We start from the raw sequence: 25,987 nt of genomic DNA on the forward strand, positions 1-25,987 counted from the left end.
GAATAGCCACAAAAATGCCAGTCCAGTCAATGGGGACATTTAGCATTTAGCCTAAACAACAAAGTGTAGTTTGAAACAAAAACAATGTATTTATATGACTTTTACCACTTCTTCTTTTTTTGGTACTGGGGATTGAACCCAGGGGCACTCTACCATGAGCTACATCCCCACCCCTTTTTAATGATTTTTAAATTTTTTATAAGAGGCTGGCCTCAAGATTGTGAGCGTCCTCCGTAGCTGGGATTATAGGCGTGCATGCCTGGCTGGTACTGTACCACTCTTTATGGTATTTCCACATTTATCAAAAACTTAATCCACCTATCCCTGGGATCTGTTGTCATCGTCTACCAGTGACTTGCTCATGTTATACTGCTTGTGCAGAGTGATGGCCCAGGTCTTCTGTGCTGGGACAGATTATGGGGCATCAAGGTGGGAAAAAGAAAAGAAAGCAGAGAAGCAGGGAGCGGAAGTGGTGTGAGGCAGGTTGCTTATCTGGACCTTGAGAGCTATTGTTGCCTTTCTGACGTTTAAAACTGCAATTAATTTTTGAATTGTATTTGTAAAAAAGGTAGAGCTAGATCTGTATTTGTGCATTTGCTGTTGTCTTCATAAACATAATTTTGGCTTGTAAAAGTCACAGAGATATAAATGAGATATCCTTGTTTGTGAGTTTTCAAGGTTTGAACTTCAGGCAGTGGTTTCTGAGCCTGAACCGAGTCAGTGGGCCTGACTGTGCACATAGCAAGGGAGGAATTTCTAATCCGAGCTGATTTGTTCTCCACCTCTCCACCTTTCCAGTGACTGAACTTCCTGGACAGGTCAAGACTTCTTTCCCAAAAATTCTCTTTCTGACTCTGCTAGGGCTTGTCCCAGGGAAGCTTGACTAATTAAGAATAAGATTGAATTTGGGTGGGGCAGGGTGGGTCTGTGATTTAGGTGCCTATTCACCAAAGTGAAAGAATACATTTTTCCCAGAGAGGTCTATTTTGGAAGAAAAATACTGGTATTTGTCAGGAATTTATGCTTACCTAAAAGTAATTTTAATAATTAAGATGATTATCTGCTCTCTAGCCCAGTCATTCCCAGTCTTTCTCAAGTTTCAATACATTGGTACTTGGTTGACTGGCATCTGTACCTTTGTTCTTAAAATAACATGAAAGCATATTTGTAATTAAATTGATGTAAAATTAGCTTGAAGTTTTCAGAATTCTGCAACACCTTGAGGTAATTGGTAAAACTTTGGGCTCTTAAAAAACTAAGAGTAGGAATCACTGCTCTGGGTCTTTTACAAGAATTATTGTTCTTTATTCTTCCTATTCTTCTCCCTCATAAATTCCCTTTGCTCATCCTTGTTTTCTGTTTTTACATTTTTTTTCACTAAATGGTGTTTCATTTCTAGTACTTCACAGCTATTAAGCTATGCAGTTGTTGCAGATTATTCTGTCAAGATGACACAAAACCTGTTTATTAAGAATATGTAGTCTTTTTTTTTTTTTTTGAGCTGGGTGTGGTGGCACGCACCGTGTAATCCCAGCTGCTCAGGAGATTTGAGTCAGGAGGATCATAAATTGGAGGGCACCCTCTGCAACTTCACAAAACTCTGTATTAAAATAAAATAAAAAGGACTGGGGGTGTAGCTCATGGCAGAGCACTTACCTAGCACATGTAAGGTCCTGGGTTCAATCCTCAGGACTAGAAACAAAACAAAACAATAATATGTAGTCATTTCTTTTCCATATTAAGGTTGGCTACAAAATAAAATGGGAAATATGCCAGCTACTCTAAAGGTGAAAGTTAGTGAGTTTGTAGTCATTGTTGTTTGTAACTCTGGAAAATCTGAGCTTCAGAATTTGCTTCTGGGCATGAAATCATACTCACAAACCACAACCCAAGGCAAAGGCCAGGTCCCTTGGTGGTTGCTTGGGTCCCAAGCCTCCACCTGAAAACTCCCTCTAAACCTTCTCCACTTTCCTGCTGTCAGCCCAGCCTTACCCCTCCCCCTGCTCCCCCCTGCCCCTCCCCATTGGGACTCCCAGAGGCCAAGCCTAGCACAGCCTAGCACTGTCCTGTGCCCCTCCCCATCCTCTCTATTCTGCCTGTCCCAGCTCCTCCTGGGTCACCAGCTGTTGTGTGATCAAGGCTGCTCTCGTCTGGGGAGGCTCAGAGACACTTCAGAAGGGAATGCAGGGACTAAATTATTTCCATTTTCTAGTGTTGGGTAATTTTGTACAGAAGCACACTACTTTGTGTGTCTTGGTGACATTTTTCATGAAGCATCATCAGGGAAAAGGGAATCTGTCCTTTTTTTTTGTACTGGAGATTGAACCCAGGGGTGCTCTACCACCGAGCTACATCACTGGCCCTGTTTATTTTTATTTTGACACTAAATTGCCCAGGTTGGCCTCAAACTTATGATCCTTCTGCCTCAGCCTTCTGAGTTACTAGGATTACAGGCCTGTACCACTGTGCATGGCAGGAATCTTCTGTCATTTTAAGTGGTCTCCCAAAGTACACAGAATTTTTTTTTTTTCCCTGAAGAAAAGTCTTTGCCTAGCAGGTGATTGCAATAGTGCTTGTATAGGGGGACAGCAAGCGCACTTCATTAATGTTCCTGGAAAGGCCATTGGGCTGGCCTGAAAGCCTCACCCACCCAGAGACTCCCACAAGGTTTTACTACTGAGGTGGTTAAAATGCCCGAGGCCTTTTTTTTCTCTTTTATTTACTGTTTAGCCATCAATATGTCCAGCCCACCACTGCTTTTGGCCCAGGGCTGCTTCTGCTTCCCTCAGCAGGACCAGGTAGGGGTTTTCTTAGGCTCCCACTCTGGGCCCATCTTGGTCTCCTCTCCTTCCTCTGCCAGGCCACCCTGAATTCTTGGCAGCCTGACTTGGATGTCATAGTGTCCTGCCATGGGCCTCGCCTTCCCAATCAGCCTCATAGGCTGTTCTCTCTTTCCTTTCAGTTTTTCTTGCACTGCTAGTCAGATTAATCCTTCCCAGAACACCATGTTCCTCACCTCACGGCCTGGTTCGCAGAGCTATTTCCCATTTCTCTGTCACATCATATCAAAACTGAACTTTGGCTTTGCTTAGAATTTCCCAGCAAACTCTAGGCCCCTGCCCCCAGTGTCACCCACCTGTCTCTTCAGGGAGCACTTCCCTCCAGTCTTGCTGCCCCACCCTCTGCTTGCATGCAGGCTGCAGCGTCTCTGCAGGTGCTCAGTCCTTGTTGACAGGCCGAAGGACCCAGCAGGTGCTCGGGTTCCTTCCTTGCTCCTGCAGCTCTGGGACACACTCTCCTGTTATTTGCTGGTTGTCTTGGTGCCACAGATCCGTGACTTCTCAGTTCTGTACTAACTGTGAACACACTTTTGTCATGGAAATAAGCCATTTTTCATGCCTAACTCTGCTGGGTACCTTACTTCATTTCCTCCACACCACAGACCTGTGAGGTGGTGGCTACCTTGGATCCTGCTCCTTCTACATCTTGTTTTTTCTTTAAAAAGATGATGAAACTGATAATAAGAACTTGTAACTTGCCCTCTTCAGACCAGCTGCTTCGAAGCTCATTCCCACCACCCCAGAGGACTGGTGTCGCTGCGCTCACATTGGGGGAGTGAGGATTGGAAGTGCAGCTGGGTGGAAGAGCTCTTGCCTAATATCCGAGAGTGACACAGAGCCTTGCCTGTAAAATAGATAGGAGCAGTGGACCTACTTTCCTTTGATTAGATGAATTTTTCTACTTCCTTCTCCCATTTTCTTTGTTTGTTAAAATGAATGTGCCTATTGGGAAGCCAAGTAATATGTATCATTTTCCCATCAGGCAAAGCTCTTTTGCAGAGCACTGGATTAGAGTTGGAGCCAACTCTAACCATGCAAATGTTAGAGAAGGATTCTTTTTTTCTTTATTTTCTTTTTCTTTCTTTCTTTCTTCTTTTTTTTTGTGCAGTACTAGGGATTGAACCCAGGGACTCACTTATACTAGGCAAGCGCTCTACCACTGAGCCACATGTGCAAGCATTTTATTTTGTCATAGGGTCTGGCTAAATTGGCCAGGCTGGCCCCAAATTTGCAATCCTCATGTCTCAGATTCTCAAGCAGCTAGGATTACAGGTGTGCACCACTGTTCCAGGCTAAAAGAGGAATATTCTAGGGAGGGTTTACTAATCTTAACTGATCATTTGATATGTATATAGTCTAAGGTGGACACTGTCACTTAAAATGCTGAATAGTAATAGTGTTAAGAAAAAATACAGGCAGCCATTGTTTAGGACTAAGCTCCCACCCAGGACCCCAAGAAAAAATACAGGCAGCCATTGTTTGGGACTAAACTCCTGCCCAGGACCCCAGCAGACCAGACTAAAAACCAAAATGGAGACATGCTAACTTTCAAGTCACTAAGTTGAAATTACACTATTTATCTGATTTTCTGAGAAATTAGAATCAGAGAGATAACAGCCAAATTTCCTGAACAGGCCCATTTCCTGGTAATGCTTAGTCCCTACACAAAAAAGGTAAGCTGAAGTAAGCCAACATTAACCATTAATCTTGCTCCTACATCTTTTTTTTTTCCCCATTTTTCTGTCTGTGTCCCAACTTTACGAGGATAGTAATTTTGGAACGATCAACCTACTTTCTGCTTTCTACAACCTTCTCTGCCTGTGAAACCAGCCCCCTTTGCTCAGCCCATTGGAACCCTTACTGTATATTGTGAAGTGAAGTATTATCCAATTCTAGAATTGAAAATAAAGCCTATGAATGTTGTTTCAACTAAATTGTTGTAACCCTGTCCTTTGACTGTGTTTCGAGTATTTAAAAACTTTTTAAATTGTGTTCCCGTTTGCATCCTAGACTTCATGCTTGACACTTAGCATCTTATTTATTTATTTATTTGGTTCCTGGGATTGAACTCAGGGCCGCTTGGCCAGTGAGCTACCTCCCCAGCCCTATTTTATATTTTATTTAGAGACAGGGTCTCACTGAGTTGCTCAGCACCTCGATGTTGATGAAGCTGGCTTTGAACTCATGATCCTCCTGCCTCAGGCTCCCAAGTCGCTGGGATTATAGGCATGTGCCACTGCGCCAGCTACTTAGCATCTTATTAAGTGATTCTTACAATCATCCCTGCAGTGTGATGAAACTGAGGCCCCCAGAGGCTAAGTGACATTCTCTGAGCCCCACAGCCTAGTGGGAGAGCTGGGTTCAAACCTTGGTCTATGTGACTCCAAAGCCCTGGCTCTCCACAGTGGTGCTTCGTAGCTTCTTTTCCTCTAGTATCCACGGGTTCTCAAGAGCTGAGAGCTGCCCTCAGATAAATCTGTGAAATTTCTTGGCTTTATGAGGATAGCAGCCGGATAGCCTCCAGGATGTAGGATGCACACCTTCCCTCTTGATTGGAAACATCTGTGTCAGGCAGGTACTAGAGGATTTCTCCACTCTTCCATGGCTAGCACTTGGCCAGCGGGGTCTTACTCAACCCTCAGCTGCTGTGTGTGGTTGGGTCGTCCTCAGTTAGCCAGTAAAATGACCTATAGATAGTATTTAGTAAGACACTGTGTTGAGAGAGAAATAGGCCAGCAATTTGGCCTGCCAGGAGCATGTAATCCAGGTGGACAGGTGAATCTTACACATCTGGGCCAGGATGTGCTGCAAGAGCTCAGGTGAGAGAGGAGCCTCTCCTGTGGGGCTGTTTGTATTGGACTTTATAAGATGGGCAGTTTTTGTAAGGCAGAGACAAAGGGAGTGTTTTTGAACAAGCACCACAACCAGGACTAAAGAGACTCAAGGGCAGTGAGATATTTGAAACATATGGAGTGGAGACCGAGGTGACTTGGAAGGCTGCAGAGAGTGGAAGCTCCCGTATGGAAGCTTTAGGGTCCTGTGTCTGGATTTCATCCAGTGGGAAGCCCCTGCAGGTCCAAAAGTACTAATGAGAACAGTGTCTCAGGAGGATTGTCCCCCTGCCAGCAAGATGGATCTGGGGCTGAGGAGAGACAGAATATGAAGCTGTGTGTGTCCAGATGGGGCTGGGGTGAGGGTGCCTGCCCAGCTGGGGCTGATGTGAGACATCACCAAGAAAGAATCTTCATTGTTTGTCAACTGGCTGTTTTGAAGAAAGTGGCAAGTGAGGAGGAAGTCAAAGGTGACTCGAGTCCATCTCTGAAGTTATTGGGGGCACGGCCTGTAGGGGCAAAATCCAGATGGAGACCTCACTTGAGGCAAAAGTGCTTCCTATCTTCTTTGAGTCTGTCTGGTGGATTACAGAGAAGGAATTGTTTCCAGACTAACAGAGCAATATTTTCCATCGGAAGTGTTCTGAGAACTACCTCCCTGTCAGTCATGAACTTATGCTAGTACTAGGGTCTGTACTAGTACAGATGAGCCCAGGAAACTGCTCTCCAGGTCCAGATGATACAGCCCAGTGAGCAGAACTACTGAATTTGGCCTGGGGGTGTCACTAGGTAGTAGAGCACCTGCTTAGCAGGTACAAGGCCCTGGGTTTGATCCCCAGCACCAAAAATCTCCTCACCCCCCAAAAAAAGCTATTGATGTGCCATCAGAGTTGGGAGGATTCTCAGCACGCTCCCTTTAGCCCTAAATAGATGAGTTTTGGTTTTGTTTTTGTCTATGGTGTTGGGATTGAACCCAAACGATCACACGTTAAGCACATACTGCACCACTGAGCTATGCCCACATCCCAAATAGGCGAAGTTTTGATCAAAATACTTACTCATTGACCCTGGCTCAAGATAGTGTACATCTTTATTATCCATTTCAGAGTAATGTTTTAGGAACAAAAAAATATTAAATCTTCTTTTTTTTCTTTTTGATATCCCCTTGACTTGGCTGTACTTGAATAGGGCAGTATGTGTTTTTATGGGCCTACTGGCTAGAAATGGTAACAAACAGATCCTGATAAGTGCCACTGAAATGTGGCTGAATATTTAGGAAGTGAGGTACTTAAGCTTTGTTTTGTTGATTTTTTTCATCCTGAGGCCACACTCTTCTGTCAGTTAGGTTTGTGATGCCCCAAATCAATTAAACCTAGGGGAAGGAGAGACCAGCTTGTTTCTTCTCCTGTTTACTGTGTTTCTGTGGTGTTTGCTTGTGAATTTAGGATCATAGAGATTGCAGCCTGTCACTCCGCCCACACGTCTGCCGCCAAGACCCAGGGAGGGCACGTGTACATGTGGGGCCAGTGCCGGGGCCAGTCAGTGATCCTGCCCCACCTCACCCACTTCTCCTGCACCGACGACGTGTTTGCGTGCTTTGCCACTCCTGCTGTCACTTGGCGCCTCCTCTCAGTGGGTGAGCTGGACCCTGTCCATTTGGGACATGGCCTGAAAACGAGGAAGAGAGTTCAGTGCTTTTATTTTGACATAAGGACTCCATTAGTTGCAGGATATTAGTTTATTTCCTTCTACTGGTTTTCTGTGAAAGGGAACTAACTTGAATGATAAGTTTTTCTTAGAAGTATCAGGAACGAATGCCAGTACTAAATTTAAAGTAATTTTATTTGACTGTTTTTTAATTTTGCTGGGAAACTGCATCCTTTTTTTTACTCAGACATTCTAAAATTTCATTCAAAATTAGTAAGGTAGTTTAGGACTTTTTTTGTTGTTTGGCCAGCTCTATAAGCAGTTTTGTGTGAGGTTTTTTTATCTTCACGAATTGCAGAGATGCAAATCTGTATCGAGGTGGGGAAAGCATTGGTTAGTTGGTCAGTTCTTTCGGGGAGCTGATATTTTCATCAGTGTCATCAGCAAGGCCCCATCCTGGCCTGTGTGGTTGTCATGTCTGCAGCTGAGCCTAGAAGCATGTATTATTCTCTTAGAACCCGATGACCACCTCACCGTGGCTGAGTCACTGAAGAGAGAATTTGACAACCCAGATACCGCAGACCTGAAGTTTCTGGTTGATGGAAAATACATTTATGCACATAAAGTCCTTCTCAAAATTAGGTAAGGAATCATTTGTTTTGAGGATTGAGATCAATCCATTTCATTCGACAACTGAGCTAGACACTTAATGAAAAAGTACAAGGTTCTTTTGGCTCTGCGGAGTGTAGATTGGGAAATACATGATAAGGGAAACAAGAAATAATACAGGTCAGGTGTGACAAGTGCGGGGCATGTGGTTTGGGGAATCAGTCCCTTAGGCATTCCTTAGAACACCTGAGAGAATGTTTTGTCCACCTTCATGTTAGAGAGCAGCCTCTCCTGCTGCTTGGTGAGTGTGTTCTGAGCTTTGCACATGGTAAAGTTCCCTTCTCAAGTGACCTTCCCTGCCTGGGAACTGAGCTCAGCCCGTGGCAATCACCCTCCTCAATTAGCTGAGGGACGCTTAACTTTTAGGTGCTTTAAAAAGAGAAGATCAGGCTTTTCCAGACCAACAAGATCTGGAGTAACACGAACACAATGATTTTTAGAATGAAATTTGTTTAATTTATGAACACTGAATGGCATCCATTTCAAATGTGTTGTTTGATGAGTTTTGTCATACGTACACGCCTGTGAAACCACTGCCCCGCTCAAGATATAGAGCATTTATGTCAGCCCTCAGAGAGGCCCTCAGGCTCCAGCCTGGGCAGCCAGTGATCAATCTGCCACCATAGATGGGTTAGCATTTTCTCGAAGTTCATATTAAATGAAAAGGTACAATATACATTATTTTGTGCCTGACTTTTCCCTCTTACTGTACTGCTTTTGAAATTAATCATGCTGTTGAGTAACATAATTTAAATCCTATTTCATTGAATCATAACCCAATGTGGCATTCAGTCTCAAGTTTCCCATTGGTAAGGTCAAGCTGGGCCATGTTGGTTCTTGCCATAGCACATAAATCTTCATTTTTAAGAAGGGGGTGAATTAGTTTGCTGTAACAAAGTACTTACACACAGGTGGCTTTAACAACAGGAATTTATTCTCACAGGCCTGAAGGCTAGAAGTCTAAGATCAAGGTCAAGGCAGAAAGTTTTCTTCTGAAGGCTGTGGGGACAATTTGTTCCAACCTTCTCTCCTAGCTTCTAGTGGTTGGCAACTATCTTTGGCATTCCTTGGCATGTGCCAGCTTAACTCAGATCATCATATGCCATTCTCCCCGTGAGCGTCAGTGTCCAAATTCCCCACTCTTGTACAGACACCAGTTATATTGGATTAGGGCCACACTGATGACCTCATCTTGACTTGATCACCTTTGTAAAGATGCTGTCTCCAAATAAGGTCACATTTTGCTGGTCTGGATGTTGAGATTTCAACATAAGAATTTTAAGGGGACACGTCCAAATTGTAATGGAGTGAAGACACAAAATTACTCAGATTTATAAAAATAAGCCTTACTGATTTCTATAAATGCTGGTTGGTAGGTGTGGTGTGAGAATGATGCCAGGGAGCCCAGCAGCATCTTCACCACTGCAGCCAGAGGCAGCTGCCTGCCGCCATGTCAGTGGGTTTGCATTTGCAGCCTCGTTTTACAAATGATTGTTTGAAAGTGTCGGGCCAGAAAAGAATGCAAGGAACCCAAGCAAGGATGTTGGAACTCTAACAAAATACCTAAGGTAGTTAAATTATAAAACAAAGATTTGTTTGGTGCTAGGGATTGAACACAGGGCCTCACACATGCTAAGCATGTGATCTACCAGTAAGCCTACACCTCTAACCAAAAAGGTTTATTTTGACTGGTTTATTTTGGAGGTTCCAGTCCATGATTGCTTTGGGCCTGTGGGTGTGGTAGCATATTCTATCAGGAGTCTATGGGGGAACAAAACGGCTTACACCAGGAGCCAGGAATGAAGGAGAAGGAGAAAGGGGCCTCTGCAAGGCACATACCCACAGTGAATTGAGGCCTCCAATTAGGTCCCACCTGTTAAGGTTTTACCACCTCCCAATAAACGGTGACCTAGTGTCCAAGCCTTTAATAGGGGGCCTTTGGGGGGCATTCACCATCCAAACTATAGCACACGGGAAAGTGTACAGTTAACTTAGCCTAGAAGGTGGGACCTGACCTGCTTCTTTCTTCCTTCAGGTGTGAGCATTTTCGTTCTTCATTGGAAGACAACGAGGATGATATTGTAGAAATGAGTGAATTTTCATATCCTGTGTACCGAGCCTTCCTGGAATACCTCTACACAGACAGCATCAGCCTCTCCCCTGAGGAGGCAGTAGGTAACTGCCAAAGAGTTTACCACAAAGTGGGCCAAATGTCGAGTAACTTCAGGTGGTTTCTGTAGAACCTAAAGAAAAGTCACTGTGAGGATAACCACAGGAGTTCTTTTTGTGTGTTCAACCCAAATTTTTGCTGATGTTGGTAGGTGCTGGGGATAGAAGCCAGGGCCTTGCGCATGCCAAGCTCACACTGTACCACTGAGCTGCATCCCTAGTCCCTGAATCCAAACTGTTTTCCCTCATTACTACTTCACATGAAGGTTGACTGGATAGATAAATGAGAGGTTAATGGAGCATCACAGGCAGTAGGATGGAGGGAGGGACAGATTTACAGGGACAAAGGGCAAACCCCAGTGTCTCTAAAGGAGGGTCCACTCACTCAGACCATGGACCAGAGGGGATCAAGGCTGGGAAAGTGGACATTTACAGATGGCCACGGCTCAGCCTAACATTTATGATTTGGGGAGAAAGGAAGAGAGAGAGAGAGAGAGAGAGAGAGAGAGAGAGAGAGAGAGAGAGAGAGAGAGAGAGAGAGAGAGAGGAGAGAGAGAGAGCTCGCGCGCGCAAGCATGTGTGTGTGTGTGTGGCGGGGGGGGGTGAAGAGGAAAGACAGGCAGCAACTTCTGTCACAGGGGAGATGTTTTGTTTTTAAGAGGTTGGTAGTTATACTGGTTCAGATGTGAGATGGGGTCTAGCAGTGGAAGTACTAAAAAGAGGTCAGGTTCTTGATTTACTTTGGAGCTGCACCTGGTGGAATTTGTTGATGGATGGGACCTGATGGGCGAGGCAAGGGAGGATGACTGTGCTGAGGCTTTTGGCTTGAGCAGCTGTGTTAAAAGAAGTGGATGAGCTGAGGGAGATGGAGAGCAATAGGTTTTGCTCTTGTCTTTGAGCAGCCAGAGGAATTTCAGCTGCTTCATAAACATCTGAGTGGCAGTTTCTTTCATAGGCCCATCTTTAACATTGGTAGGACCCAAGACAAGATGTCTGCATGCTCTGTGTCTAAAATTTAAAGTAATATGTCAGGCTAACAAACTTCAGATAAAATATGTTCCCTCCTCCTACCTTGAAACATTCACGTTCATTAAGAACTGAAGGGCTAGGCTTGAGTTTTGGTTCTGGCTAGAACACAGTGGCAGGAAGGATGGATCCCTGGCCTCCAGACTGCATCTATGTCCTGCATTATAAGGGGTATATGGGCACCCCAGCCTGCATGTCCAAACTTCAGCCAGCCCCAACCTGAGCCACCTGTTGGGGCCAGAGATCTGCACATCACTGGTGTGGCTTGCCAGGGGGAAAAAAATCCTCACACATGTGTGGCCTTAGGACCAACAAGGCAGGGAATCCAGGTTCTCAGATGCCCAAAGTGTGATCATGAAGTGGGCTGGGGCTCCTGAGCCACTCCATGATGTGGGTGTGCCTAGAGAAGGTGCAGAGTCCAGGCTCAGGGCAGCAGTTCAGGGCTTGTGTATGTCAGTCTGAAGTTCAAGGAGCATTTGGTATGACTTTGAGAGTTTTAAGAACTGACCCAAAACAATTCAAGCTGTTCACAACTCTCAAAATTTCATTATCTTCCTCTGACTATGGGCCTTTTCTCTTTGCTTTAAGAATATTTGCCATGGGCGGGGTTTTCCAATCAGATTCTACCACATGTATAAAAACATATTAGTGAAGGAAGGTAGACCCAAAAACAATACATTAAAATTGATGAAATCCCAGCTCTCTGTCTTAGGCTTTCTGCTGAGTACCTTTGTATGGAATGTTAGCTTAAGGTGGATATGACAATATTCTGGTAGCAAGAGTCAGCTAACCTTTTGATCAGGTGGCAGCCCAGGACTAACTGAAGACCTGACACGTGTACCGCTACCAAGGGTGTCAGACCATGAGCTCACAATGCTGGAACTGCATCCGTGCAAGGGTAGAAGGATTCAGGATATTTTAGCCAAGCCACATATCCTCAACAGCATTCATTCACCAGTGACAAACTAATTCTGCTATTCTTTATGCTATTTAACAAGATTTATAATGCAGATTCAGATAGCAACATATGAAAACAAATAGGATCTTCTAAATGTGAATAGACCATTCCTAATTAGAGGACTTCATATGCCCCTCAGGGTAGATTAAAATTAACTGAGTCTCCACTGGATGATTTGAAAGAAGATGACAGGTAACATAACAGGAAGCATCAGATCTATAGAAGTAGATGCTGGAACTCACTTGGGGAAATGAATGAATAAGTGTTTGAGGGTCGAACCCTGGGGCATCCACACATTTGGAAGTCAGGAAAAATGGCCCACCAAGGGAACCCATGAGTGGTTAGGGAGAATAGAAGAACAAACAAGTAACAGAGTGCTCCAAGGAGACCATATCATCAACCACATCAGATGTCATGTGAATTGTTGAGTAAGAGGAAACTGGAGACTAGACCTGCGGTTTGGCACTGTAGAAGGCATTAGTGACAATGACTTCAGTGAGGGGTGGCAGTGGGATTCTGCTTGGGATGGCTTGAGGACAGACTGGGAGTAAGAAAAAAGACAGCAAGTACAGAGGACTCTAGAGAGTTCTGCTGTAGGGAGGAGTAGAGAGACATGCCCATGAAAGGTGTTTCTTTTAACTACTCATCCCGGGGATTGAACCCAGAACCTTGTGCACGCCAAGCACACATCTACCACTGAGTTACCCCCACACCTCCCTTTTATCTTTAAAATGTGTGCAGATGAGCATGACCTGCAGAGAAAGTTATAGCTAATGCAAGGAAGGGGCACATTCCTTTTCTTTGTTTTTCTAGGAAAATTATTAAAGCCATTTTCACTTTGCTCCATTTGGATACTGTAAACACAGTTCAGTTCAGCTGCCTTCCTAGGGAGCGCCACACCCTCCAGCTCAAAATCATGTCAAGATCATCTGTGTATGGCTGAGTGAATTTGAATCAGGATGCTTGTGATATGTTCCCTAATAAGCATGTCTTTCCACCAGGATTGCTAGATTTGGCTACATTTTATAGAGAAAATCGTTTGAAAAAACTCTGCCAACAAACCATCAAGCAAGGGATCTGTGAGGAGAACGCCATCGCTCTCCTCTCGGCTGCTGTGAAATACGACGCTCAGGTGAGAAGAGCCCCTAAACTCAACTCCAGGTGGACTAAAGACTTAATGTAAAAAACAATAAACTAACAAAGGTACTCGAAAAAAGGTAAGTGGCTGTACGATGTCAGGGAGAACGTCAAAGGAAAAGGTTGATATGACCTGATTTCAAAAGATAAAAATCTTTTTACACCAAAATACTGCAGAGAAAATCTGAAAGTAAATGATACACTGGGGAAAATATTTGCAACATAAAATGTAACAAGTTTAAAGAAAAAGAAAATATGAGCAGCCTGACTGAAAAAAAAAATGGACCAAAGAACAAATGGAAATATGAAAAAATGAAAAATATAAATAAAAATATAAATGAAAACTAGGTATCATTTTTCACCCATCAAAGTATAGCGATATATATATATATATATATATATATATATATATAAAAATATATATATATATATAAAAATATATATATATATATTTTTTGTATAAATAATAAGGGCTTAGAATAATGGGCATTCTCCTAAAATGATGACAGTATGAATTGGTACAGTCATTCTGGGGCCAGTTAGATATAATATATGTTAAAAGCCTCATAGATGTAATTCTCATACTAAGGAATTCACTTATAGGGATTTTTTTTTTTAATTTTTTATTGTTGGCTGTTCAAAACATTACATAGTTCTTGATATATCATATTTCACAATTTGATTCAAGTGGGTTATGAGCTCCCATTTTTACCCCATATACAGATTGCAGAATCACATCAGTTACACATCCATTGATTTACATATTGCCATACTAGTGTCTGTTGTATTCTGCTGCCTTTCCTATCCTCTACTATCCCCCCTCCCCTCCCCTCCCCTCCCCTCCCCTCCCCTCTTCTCTCTCTGCTCCCTCTACTGACATTCGTTTGTCCCCCTTATATTATTTTTCCCCTTCCCCTCACTTCCTCTTGTATGTACTTTTGTATAACTCTGAGGGTCTCCTTCCATTTCCATGCCTTTTCCCTTCTCTCTCCCTTTCCCTCCCACCTCTCATCCCTGTTTAATGTTAATCTTCTTCTCATGCTCTTCGACCCTACTCTGTTCTTAGTTACTCTCCTTATATCAAAGAAGACATTTGGCATTTGTTTTTTAGGGATTGGCTAGCTTCACTTAGCATAATCTGCTCTAATGCCATCCATTTCCCTGTAAATTCTATGATTTTGTCATTTTTTAATGCAGAGTAATACTCCATTGTGTATAAATGCCACATTTTTTTTATCCATTCATCCATTGAAGGGCATCTGGGTTGGTTCCACAGTCTAGCTATTGTGAATTGTGCTGCTATGAACATCGATGTAGCAGTGTCTCTGTAGCATGCTCTTTTTAGGTCTTTAGGGAATAGACCGAGAAGGGGAATAGCTGGGTCAAATGGTGGCTCCATTCCCAGCTTTCCAAGAAATCTCCATACTGCTTTCCAAATTGGCTGCACCAATTTGCAGTCCCACCAGCAATGTACAAGTGTACCCTTTTCCCCACATCCTCGCCAGCACTTGTTGTTGTTTGACTTCCTAATGGCTGCCAATCTAACTGGAGTGAGATGGTATCTTAGGGTGGTTTTGATTTGCATTTCTCTGACTGCTAGAGACGGTGAGCATTTTTTCATGTACTTGTTGATTGATTGTATGTCCTCCTCTGTGAAGTGTCTGTTCAGGTCCTTGGCCCATTTGTTGATTGGGTTGTTTGTTCTCTTATTGTCTAATTTTTTGAGTTCTTTGTATACTCTGGATATTAGGGCTCTATCTGAAGTGTGAGGAGTAAAGATTTGTTCCCAGGATGTAGGCTCTCTATTTACCTCTCTTATTGTATCTTTTGCTGAGAAAAAACTTTTTAGTTTGAGTAAGTCCCATTTGTCGATTCTAGTTATTAACTTTTGTGCTATGGGTGTCCTATTGAGGAATTTGGAGCCCGACCCCACAGTATGTAGATCGTAGCCAACTTTTTCTTCTATCAGACGGCGTGTCTCTGATTTGATATCAAGCTCCTTGATCCATTTTGAATTACCTTTTGTGCATGGCGAGAGAAAGGGATTCAGTTTCATTTTGTTGCATATGGATTTCCAGTTTTCCCAGCACCATTTGTTGAAGATGCTATCCTTCCTCCATTGCATGCTTTTAGCCCCTTTATCAAATATAAGGTAGTTGTAGTTTTGTGGATTGGTTTCTGTGTCCTCTATTCTGTACCATTGGTCCACTCGCCTGTTTTGGTACCAGTACCATGCTGTTTTTGTTACTATTGCTCTGTAGTATAGTTTGAAGTCTGGTATCGCTATGCCGCCTGATTCACACTTCCTGCTTAGCATTGTTTTTGCTATTCTGGGTCTTTTGTTTTTCCATATGAATTTCATGATTGCTTTCTCTATTTCTACAAGAAATGCCGTTGGGATTTTGATTGGCATTGCATTAAACCTATAGATAACTTTTGGTAATATCGCCATTTTGATGATGTTAGTTCTGCCTATCCATGAACAGGGTATATTTTTCCATCTTCTAAGATCTTCTTCTATTTCTCTCTTTAGGGTTCTGTAGTTTTCATTGTATAAGTCTTTCACCTCTTTTGTTAGGTTGATTCCCAAGTATTTTATTTTTTTTGAAGATATTGTGAATGGAGTGGTTGTCCTCATTTCCATTTCAGAGGATTTGTCGCTGATATACAGGAATGCCTTTGATTTATGCGTGTTGATTTTATATCCTGCCACTTTGCTGAATTCATTTATTAGCTCTAATAGTTTCTTTGTAGACCCTTTTGGGTCTGCTAGGTATAGAATCATGTCATCTGCAAATAGTGATAATTTAAGTTCTTCTTTTCCTATTTTGATGCCTTTAATTTCTTTCGTCTGTCTAATTGCTCTGGCCAGTGTTTCGAGAACTATGTTGAACAGAAGTGGTGAGAGAGGGCATCCCTGTCTTGTTCCAGATTTTAGAGGGAATGCCTTCAATTTTTCTCCATTCAGAATGATGCTAGCCTGAGGCTTAGCATAGATTGCTTTTACAATATTGAGGTATGTTCCTGTTATCCCTAGTTTTTCTAGAGTTTTGAACATAAAGGGATGCTGTACTTTGTCGAATGCTTTTTCCGCATCTATCCAGATGATCATATGATTCTTATTTTTAAGTCTATTGATGTGGTGAATAACATTTATTGATTTCCGTATATTGAACCAGCCTTGCATCCCAGGGATGAATCCTACTTGATCATGGTGCACAATTTTTTTGATAAGTTTTTGTATCCAAGTGGCCAGAATTTTATTGAGGATTTTTGCATCTAGGTTCATTAGAGATATTGGTCTGTAGTTTTCTTTCTTTGAAGTGTCTTTGTCTGGTTTAGGTATCAGGGTGATGTTGGCCTCGTAGAATGAATTTGGAAGTTCTCCCTCTTTGTCTATTTCCCGAAGTAGCTTGAAAAGTATTGGTATTAGTTCCTCTTTAAAGGTTTTGTAAAACTCTGCTGTATACCCATCCGGTCCTGGGCTTTTCTTAGTTGGTAGTCTTTTGATGGTTTCTTCTATTTCCTCAATTGATATTGGTCTGTTTAGGTTGTCTATATCCTCCTGACTCAATCTGGGCAGATCATATGACTTAAGAAATTTATCTATGCCTTCACTATCTTCTAATTTATTGGAGTATAAGGATTCAAAATAATTTTTGATTATCTTCTGTATTTCTGAAGTGTCTGTTGTGATATTGCCTCTTTCATCCCGTATGTTAGTAATTTGAGTTCTCTCTCTTCTTCTCTTCGCTAGCATGGCTAAGGGTCTGTCGATTTTGTTTATTTTTTCAAAGAACCAACTTTTAGTTTTGTCAATTTTTTCAATTGTTTCTTTTGTTTCGATTTCATTAATTTCAGCTCTGATTTTAATTATTTCTTGCCTTCTACTTCTTTTGCTGTTGTTTTGCTCTTCTTTTTCTAGGATTTTGAGATGAAGTATGAGATCATTTATTTGTTGGATTTTTCTTTTTTTAAGGAATGAACTCCAAGCAATGAATTTTCCTCTTAGAACTGCTTTCAATGTGTCCCATAGATTCCGATATGTTGTGTCTGTGTTTTCATTAATCTCTAAGAATTTTTTAATTTCTTCCTTGATGTCTTCTATAACCCATTGATCATTCAGTAACCTATTGTTCATTCTCCAAGTTATGTATTCTTTTCCCTTCCTTCTTTTATCGTTGATTTTCAGTTCCATTCCATTATGATCAGATAGGATGCATGGTATTATCTCTACTCCTTTATATTGTCTAAGAGTTTCCCTGTGACATAATATATGATCTATTTTTGAGAAGGATCCATGTGCTGCTGAGAAAAAAGTGTAACTGCTTGATGTTGGGTGGTATATTCTATATATGTCAATTAAGTCTAGGTTATTAATTGTGTTATTGAGTTCTATAGTTTCCTTATTCAACTTTTGTTTGGAAGATCTGTCCAGTGGTGATAGAGGTGTGTTGAAGTCTCCCATGATTATTGTATGGTGGTCTATTAGACTCTTGAACTTGAGAAGAGTTTGTTTGATGAACATAGCTGCACCATTGTTTGGGGCATATATATTTATGATTGTTATGTCTTGTTGGTGTATGGTTCCCTTGAGCAGTATGTAGTGTCCCTCTTTATCCCTTTTGATTAACTTTGGCTTGAAATCTATTTTATTTGATATGAGTATGGATACTCCTGCTTGTTTCCGAAGTCCATATGAGTGATATGATTTTTCCCAACCTTTCACCTTCAGCCTATGTATGTCTTTTCCTATCAAATGCGTCTCCTGTAGGCAGCATATTGTTGGGTCTTGTTTTGTGATCCATTCTACTAGCCTGTGTCTCTTGATTGGTGAGTTTAAGCCATTAACATTTAGGGTTATTATTGAGATATGGGTTGTTCTTCCAGCCATATTTGTTTATTTATGTTACTAAACATGGTTTGTTTTCCTCTTTGATTATTTTCCCCCCTTTAGTGTCCTACCTCCCACTGTTGGTTTTCATTGTTATTTTCCATTTCCTCTTCCTGTAATGTTTTGCCAAGGATGTTTTGAAGAGATGGTTTTCTAGCTGCAAATTCTTTTAACTTTTGTTTATCGTGGAAGGTTTTAATTTCATCTTCCATCCTGAAGCTTAATTTCGCTGGAAACACAATTCTTGGTTGGAACCCATTTTCTTTCAGTGTTTGAAATATGTTATTCCAGGATCTTCTAGCTTTCAGAGTCTGTGTTGAAAGATCAGCTGTTATCCTGATTGGCTTACCGCTAAATGTGATCTGCTTCCTTTCTCTTGTAGCTTTTAAAATTCTCTCCTTATTCTGTATGTTGGGCATCTTCATTATAATGTGTCTAGGTGTGGGTCTCTTATGATTTTGCACATTCGGCGTCCTGTAGGCTTCTAGGATTTGGGGTTCTGTCTCATTCTTCAAGTCTGGGAAGTTTTCTCATATTATTTCATTGAATAGATTGCTCATTCCTTTGGTTTGAAACTCTGTCCCTTCCTGTATTCCAATGACTCTTAAATTTGGTCTCTTGATATTATCCCATATTTCTTGGATGTTCTGCTCATGGTTTCTTAACAGTCTTGCTGAGCTGTCTATGTTCTTTTCAAGTTGAAATACTTTATCTTCATTGTCTGATGTTCTGTCTTCTAAGTGTTCTACTCTGCTGGTAGTATTCTCAATTGAGTTTTTAAGTTGGCTTATTGCTTCCTGCATTTCTAGGATTTCTGTTTGTTTGTTTTTTATAACCTCTATTTCCCTGTATAGTTGATCTTTTGCTTCTTGGATTTGTTTATGTAATTCATTGTCGAAGTGATCTTTCATTGTCTGATTTTGCTGTCTGATGTCTTCCTTGAGACTCCAGATCATCTGAAGCATGTGTATCCTGAATTCTTTATCTGACATTCCATCTGCTGCAGCTATTACCTCTTCTAACGTTGAGTTGACCTGCAATGCTTGTGGTCCTTTCTTTCCTTGTCTCTTCATACTGTTCGCGTTCCTTTCTACTTGGTGAAACTGTTGTGCTATTGAATTTTCCCCCTATATATTTATATTGGTCTTGTATAGTTGCAAAGTCTCCCTCGCAGGCGCGGGCGGCGGCTCTGTCCCTCTGCGGGCCGCTAGGCTTGTTCTGTCGGTGGTCACAGTTCTGTCTACTTTGCAGATGCAGGCAGCGGCACTGCCCCTCTGCAGGCCTCTGGGGCTGTACTGCCAGTGGGTCCCAGGTCCGCCTACCTTGCAGGCGCGGGGGGGGGGGCGGCTCTACCCTTCCTCAGGCCACTGGGCCTGTTCTGTCTCTCGGTTGCAGGTCTGGCCTGTTCTGATGGTGGTCACAGTTCCGTCTAACTTGCAGGCGCGGGGGGGAGGGGGCGGCTTTGCCTCTCAGCAGGCCGCTGCTCCTCTTCTGCCAGTGGGTCGCAGGCCCGCCTACCTTGCAGGAGTGATTGGAAGCTCTGCCACTCCGCGGGCCACTGGGCCTTTTCTGTCCGTGGTCACAGTTCCGCCTACCTGACAGGCGCGGGGGGTCGGGGGCGGCTCTGCCCCTCAGCAGGCCGGTGGGCCTGTTCTGTGGGTGGTCACAGTTCCCTCTACCTTGCCGGCGCAGGGGGAGGGGGCGGCTCTGCCTGTCAGCAGGCCGCTGCTCCTCTTCTGCCGGTGGGTCGCAGGCCCGCCTACCTTGCAGGAGTGATTGGAAGCTCTGTACCGCCGCGGGCCACTGGGCCTTTTCTGTCGGTGGTCACAGGTCCACCTACCTGGCAGGCGCGGGGGGTGGGGGGCGGCTCTGCCCCTCAGCAGGCCGCTGGGCCTGCTCTGTGCGTGGTCACAGTTCCCTCTACCTTGCCGGTGCAGGGGGAGGGGGCGGCTCTGCCTCTCAGCAGGCCGCTGCTCCTCTTCTGCCGGTGGGTCGCAGGCCCGCCTACCTTGCAGGAGTGATTGGAAGCTCTGTCCCGCCGCGGGCCACTGGGCCTTTTCTGTCGGTGGTCACCATTCCACCTACCTGGGAGGCGCGGGGGGTGGGGGGCGGCTCTGCCCCTCAGCAGGCCGCTGGGCCTGCTCTGTGCGTGGTCACAGTTCCCTCTACCTTGCCGGTACAGGGGGAGGGGGCGGCTCTCCACTTATAGGGATTTATCTTAAGGAAGCAATTATAAATTTGAACAAATAATTAACTTCAAAGATGGTCACTGCAGCAGTTTATTATTTTGGAAAATTAGAAAAAGTCAATGTGGATATTAGAGGATTATTTATAAAATGTTAATAGTATGCAATTATGCAACTATTCAAGATCTAACATTAAATGAAAAGCTGTGATCCTATCATTATTATTTTTTTAAGAAGTTTAAACAGCTGAATAGAAAAAAGACTGAAATTCATCATCTATGTAGGAAAAAAATTAAAGACTATAGGCTGTGGTTATCATTGGGTGGTAGGGTTGTGGTTTTTATCTTCTTTCTTTGTTTTTGTGAAGTTTCTATAGTGACCGTGTATTGTTATGATAATAAAGAAAGGAAAGAAAACCAATTTTAAACTAAATCTTTAGGAAACAGGCCATAACTTCTTGGAGTCAGTTTCCTTTTGGTATAAGGATATCCTCTCCTTTGGTCAAAAAACAGGGACATTTAGTGGAAAAAAGGTTATAACTTATTTTTTTCTGCTTATGTAAACAATAATATACTTATTAAAGAAAATGTAAAAAATACAAAAATTATGAGGAAGGAAATGACTCATTAGCCAGAAAGCATTACAGTTTTCATTGCATCTTTCAAATCAGGAACTTCTGATTTTTTTTCTAGGTCACATTATATATGTATATATATTTCTAAATATTCAAAGTTGAGATGTTTTTTCCACCCAGCATTAAAAAAAAAAAAATCTGACCCACCTTGCATAATGTATGGGGGCCAGGAGGGTGGTCAATTAGAAGGTCATATGCTCTAGGAAGTGAGCAGGGTGGTTGGTCTGGGTCACTCACTGTGGAGATGATGGAAAGTGGTTGAATTGTGAATATAGAAGATAGAGGCAATAATTTGTTGATGGATTGGTAAGGAAAAAAAAAGAAAATTTACGAATAACTTCCAGGGATTTTTGCCTGAGCAACTATCTCATTTTGAGATAGGGAAGATGAGGAGGAGCAGCATTTCAGGGGAAGTAACAGGAGTTTGGTTTGGAGTATGTTAAGGATGTGATGCCTTAAACCTCCAGATGTACATGGGTAATAGGCAAGTTGTATAACCTCTCGAGTTCAGAGAGAAATGTATTGCAGCTGTGAGGATATCATGAGACAGACATGTTTGAGGATAATGTTGCAGGCACTCAGTATAGAGTCAAAGAAGATGTGGTGTCACCAGCCACGGGGACAAAAAGGACAAAGCAGCCTGGTAGGAGACAAACTAGGAGAGGTGTCCTAGACCTCAACCGTGTCTGATGCTGACAGTAGTCATGGTGAGCCCTGGAAGCTGACTAGTGGTTTGGGCAGTGAGATTGCCACAGGCAATCTGGTCACCTTGCTTCAATTCATGAGGGGGGTAAAGCCTGAGTGGAGAATGGAAGCAGAGGAATTGGAGATGGGAATAGAGACAGCTTTTCCTGGTAATATTGGTTATAAAGAGAAACAGGAGAGGCATGTCAAGTAAGACATTTTTTAATTGTTTGGATGAAAGAAATTGAAGCATGTTTGTATAATGATGGGAATGATCCTTTCAAAGAGAATACATTAATGGGCCTGGAGTGGTAGTGCCCACCTGTAATCCCAATGGCTCTGGAGGCTGAGGCAGGAGGATTGCAAGTTCAAAGCCAGCCTCAGCAAAAGCAAGGCACTAAGCAACTCAGTGAGACCCTGTCTCTGAATAAAAATAGGGCTGAGGATGTGGCCCAGTGGTGGAGTATCTCTGAGTTCAATCCCTGGTATCTGCCTCTCAAACAAAAGAAAACAAAACAAAGAGAATAAGTTAATGGTGCAGCCACTAGAGTGGGTCCTTGAGTAGGTAGGGCAGTGGGATTTAGTCAAAGAGCCCGGGGACTAGCCTTCCATCCATCACTGGCTATTCAGCCATGGATGTCTACCAGGGAGGCCAGAATACAGGATGGCAAGAGTTTGTGGATCCTCTTAGAGAGCTGTTTCCTTAGAAAAGTGGGAAGTTATGTTATTGGGGTTTAATGGGAGAAAGTATAAGTCATGTAGGAGAATGAGTGAACTAGGGAAATGTGGCTGAGTTGCCCAGCAGAACTAAGGGAGCTATTTTAAAAGATGAAGCTGAATAAGTAATAGCATTTAAAATAAACTACAGTTCTTTTAACAATAAATACATAAATAAATAAAAATAAAAATAAATAATAATTATGGGTGGGGATTTGTTTTACATGGATAGAATTCCCTTATAACCAGTGCCCCCATGCCAGTTCTTAAATTTTTAGATTGCAAGAACTCCTTCTACGTCCTGTCCTTATAATAATTATGGGACATTCTCATTCTAGGATGTAAAAAAAAGGTGGATCCAAGTGATAACTTGTTAGGGTCCTTTAGTTCTTTTACTAATTAGCAGTTTTACTGTGTTGTCCAGATCTCCTAAGACTCCCAGTTGCCCAGCCGCCTACCTCCGTGTGTTCATGCTGCCGTGTGAGTGGGGTGGGTATGGGATCTTCCATTCCTTGGCAGAATTCAGCCAAAGCTTTCAGTGCATTTCTGTCTTGGTTCACATGCATGTGCTGCCAGCAAAAAGGTTATTCCTAAAAGTTAAGCAAGAGACATGATTTTAAGTGGATATTGGGATAGTCAGCACATTTGTATTCAGCACATATTAGGAACATGTTATGATATCAAGCGTGGGTGTGAATTTTCCCTGCTTTACCACTGAGAGGTTGCCTCGGACTGAACTGTCACTGCTGGTGTGATCAACCCAGCTATGTTTAGGATGAAATAATAGTTATCTTCATATAGTTTGTTTCTTACTTAAAGGGAAATGTACTACAGGCATTGACATGGCTATCAATATCGCTAATTTTCTCTTTAATTGCTAATTTTGATCCATTTTTGTCTTCAGCATTTGCTGTAGTTTATATGTGCCTAAAGAATAAAAAAAGACCACAGTTGCAACATGCATATGTAATTACTTGGAAATTATTTAGGACTTTAGTTTTTATAAATTAGTTTGAGCAACATTGGAGAAGAAACTTTAAAAATTGATCACTGGGCTGGGGTTGTGGCTCAATGGGAGAGTGCTTGCTTATCATGTGTGAGGCCCTGGGTTCGATCCTCAGCACCATTAAAAATAAATAAATAAAGGTATAGTGTCCATCTAACAAAAAATATTTTTATATATATATAAAATTGATCACCAGTAGGTAGCCCCTTGGTTGTGTCAGATGGCAGCAGCCCAGGGTATGTCTGAGGCTTCTTAGAGGTCCCAGCAGACTGGCTTCATTTATCCCCAGATCAGAAAAGCATCTGGGGGCTGGGGTGCAGCTTAGTGATAAAGTGTTTGCCTGTCATGTGCGAGGTCCTAGGTTTAATCCCGAGCACTGCAAAAATAATAATAAAGTTAGAATTATTTTAGTGCTGCAGATTGAATCCAGGGCCCAGACACACACTGGGTTACTGTGCAGTTATGATTATTGAAGATAAGTGTAGTATGACACAACCCATCCATCCCATCCCCTATCCTTTGTCTTGCAAAGGAAAAACAACAGTGGCCTGTTAATGATTTAAGGGAAGCAACTTCCCACCATTACTAATTTTTATGGCTTCACCCATTTCTTTTAAAAATTTTGTAGGTAAGAAATATTTAAAGTGCCCAGGGAACATAAAAAAGGGAGTGTAGTGCTTTTAACAAATATTAAAGGTGGAATGAATGATACAAGTACTGTCACTAGAAAGGGTCCTGGAGAATTCATACACTTAGGTGTTTATCTCTGGGAAGAAAAAGCCAGACTCTGCACCAGTTGGTATGAGGGAGCTAGGTTTTACTCTGTTATTTAAATATTTACAAGCTTGGATTCATGTTAGTTACATACTTTCTGTAACTATTGCTTAGGTATCGCTCTATCAATATCTCCTCCTATTGGCTATCCAGTTTTTTTTTTTCTTATTTGAGGAATTCTTCTGCCATATTGCACTGTATTGGGAAATATGAACTTGCTAATAAGCCTTTGTTATTGTTGTTCCTAGGATTTAGAAGACTTCTGCTTCAGGTTTTGCATAAATCATCTGACTGTAGTGACACAAACTTCAGGCTTTGCAGAAATGGACCATGATCTCCTGAAGAACTTCATTAGCAAAGCCAGCAGAGTTGGAGCCTTTAAAAATTGATCCCATCTGCGGAAAAGAAGAGTTTTTGAACCTTTCCATTTCCCCTGCAAAAAAGCCGGTGGTGAATAGCTTCACTTCAGTTAACAGTATTTAGGATCAGCTACTTTTGGCTGAATACTTGTATTCTGTTAGAAGGATGTGAATCAGTCTTTTTCATATGCCTAAATCCAAAGTTTACATAGAAAGCATTGAATACTCTCATCAGATGCAACTGTGCTCAAGGAAAACAATGCAAATGTCTTATATTTACCATTTCCTCTTTTGAATCAGTTGGACAACTTTGATTCATTGGGATATTGGTATATGCTCCTCTGGCCAAGTGTTCCATTATTCAGCAGGCTGGTAGTACGCACTTCACTAGACAAAGAATGCTGTCACTACTACATTTTCAGCACCCAAAACAGTGCCTTGCATATAATAGGCACTCAGTTAATTGATTATAAATCTTAAAGGTGATCTGAGAACAGCTTTATTTGTGGAATACTGGATAAAGAAGTTACACAGGATAAATATAAAACAGCTTGTAATTATTGAGGTTCATAGTCTTCTGGTACATCATTCTGAGAAATAGTGGCTAATTTAGAGCACTAATTAGAATTCACAAAAGGCCTTAGCAATTAAATTGTCAAAGGCCCAAGGGCTAATTTTAATTTTTGTTTAGTCTGAGTTTATCATATGGGATTATTGAATATGAAGTATTACCTTCAAAAATGAATGTTATTTCTGGGTTCATCTGCCTTACATAAATGCATAACAAGGTCCTTTGCTTTTGTTTGTGTTAAGGATGATTTGCCTTTGTAAGTAAAAATGATTATGAGTTTTTCTTACAGTTGATCATATGTCACTATAAAACAGGTCTCTTAAACTGCACTGGTATAATTGTACTAGCTGAAATGATACTTACATAACAAGTGTGAGAGAAATTTATACTTTTTAGATCAAAACAAGTTACCCAATCGCAAAAGAGAAAATGGAACAGGACATAGTATCCGTTTCTTCTAATATATATCTCACAGTATGATGTTATGTAAAGAAAACCCTTTTAGAATTGTAAATCTTGTTCTGATGCTGAACTATTTGATAATAATAAAGTGCTTATTTGCAGATAATAGAATAAATGCATTTTTAATCCCTAAGCAGCAGTGAAATTATAAAATATCAACCTCACGTCTCAGATCCATGTGATATATGCTTGTTTTTAAGGAAATTTTTCAGTTATGTCTTATAGCAAAGCCTACTTAAGACATAAATGTTACTATTCATATTATTGCCTTTGACAAGGTTACTTTCTTTTAAGAGGAGTTTTAAGTTCATAGTTATACTGAGATGAAGATTCAGAGATTTCCTGTTTTGCTCTCTGCCCTCACATATGTGTAGCCTCCCTCATTACCAGGGTCCCCCACCACAGTGTGTATTTCTTACAGGT

At 41.9% G+C, this 25,987-nt stretch overlaps 1 protein-coding gene across 6 annotated transcripts in view; it reads left to right on the top strand.

The window, feature by feature from the left end:
* Positions 1–25,697, top strand: part of Rcbtb2 (RCC1 and BTB domain containing protein 2) — a 46,861-nt gene extending 21,164 nt beyond the window's left edge. For all 6 annotated transcript variants that reach the window (XM_046454009.2, XM_058582573.1, XM_046454008.2 and 3 more), the window contains 5 exons: positions 7,117–7,307; positions 7,834–7,960; positions 10,023–10,162; positions 13,142–13,272; positions 24,421–25,697. In XM_046454009.2, the coding sequence (XP_046309965.1) occupies positions 7,117–7,307; positions 7,834–7,960; positions 10,023–10,162; positions 13,142–13,272; positions 24,421–24,561 (730 nt within the window). In that variant the 3' untranslated portion in view covers positions 24,562–25,697. The remainder of the gene's footprint in view (positions 1–7,116; positions 7,308–7,833; positions 7,961–10,022; positions 10,163–13,141; positions 13,273–24,420) is intronic.
* Positions 25,698–25,987: the final 290 nt, after the last annotated feature.

This window comes from Marmota monax, unplaced genomic scaffold, assembly GCF_021218885.2.
Source record: "Marmota monax isolate L192 unplaced genomic scaffold, Marmota_monax_Labrador192_F-V1.1 WCK01_AAM20220418_F8-fsc00011, whole genome shotgun sequence".
NCBI classification, from domain to species: domain Eukaryota; kingdom Metazoa; phylum Chordata; class Mammalia; order Rodentia; family Sciuridae; genus Marmota; species Marmota monax.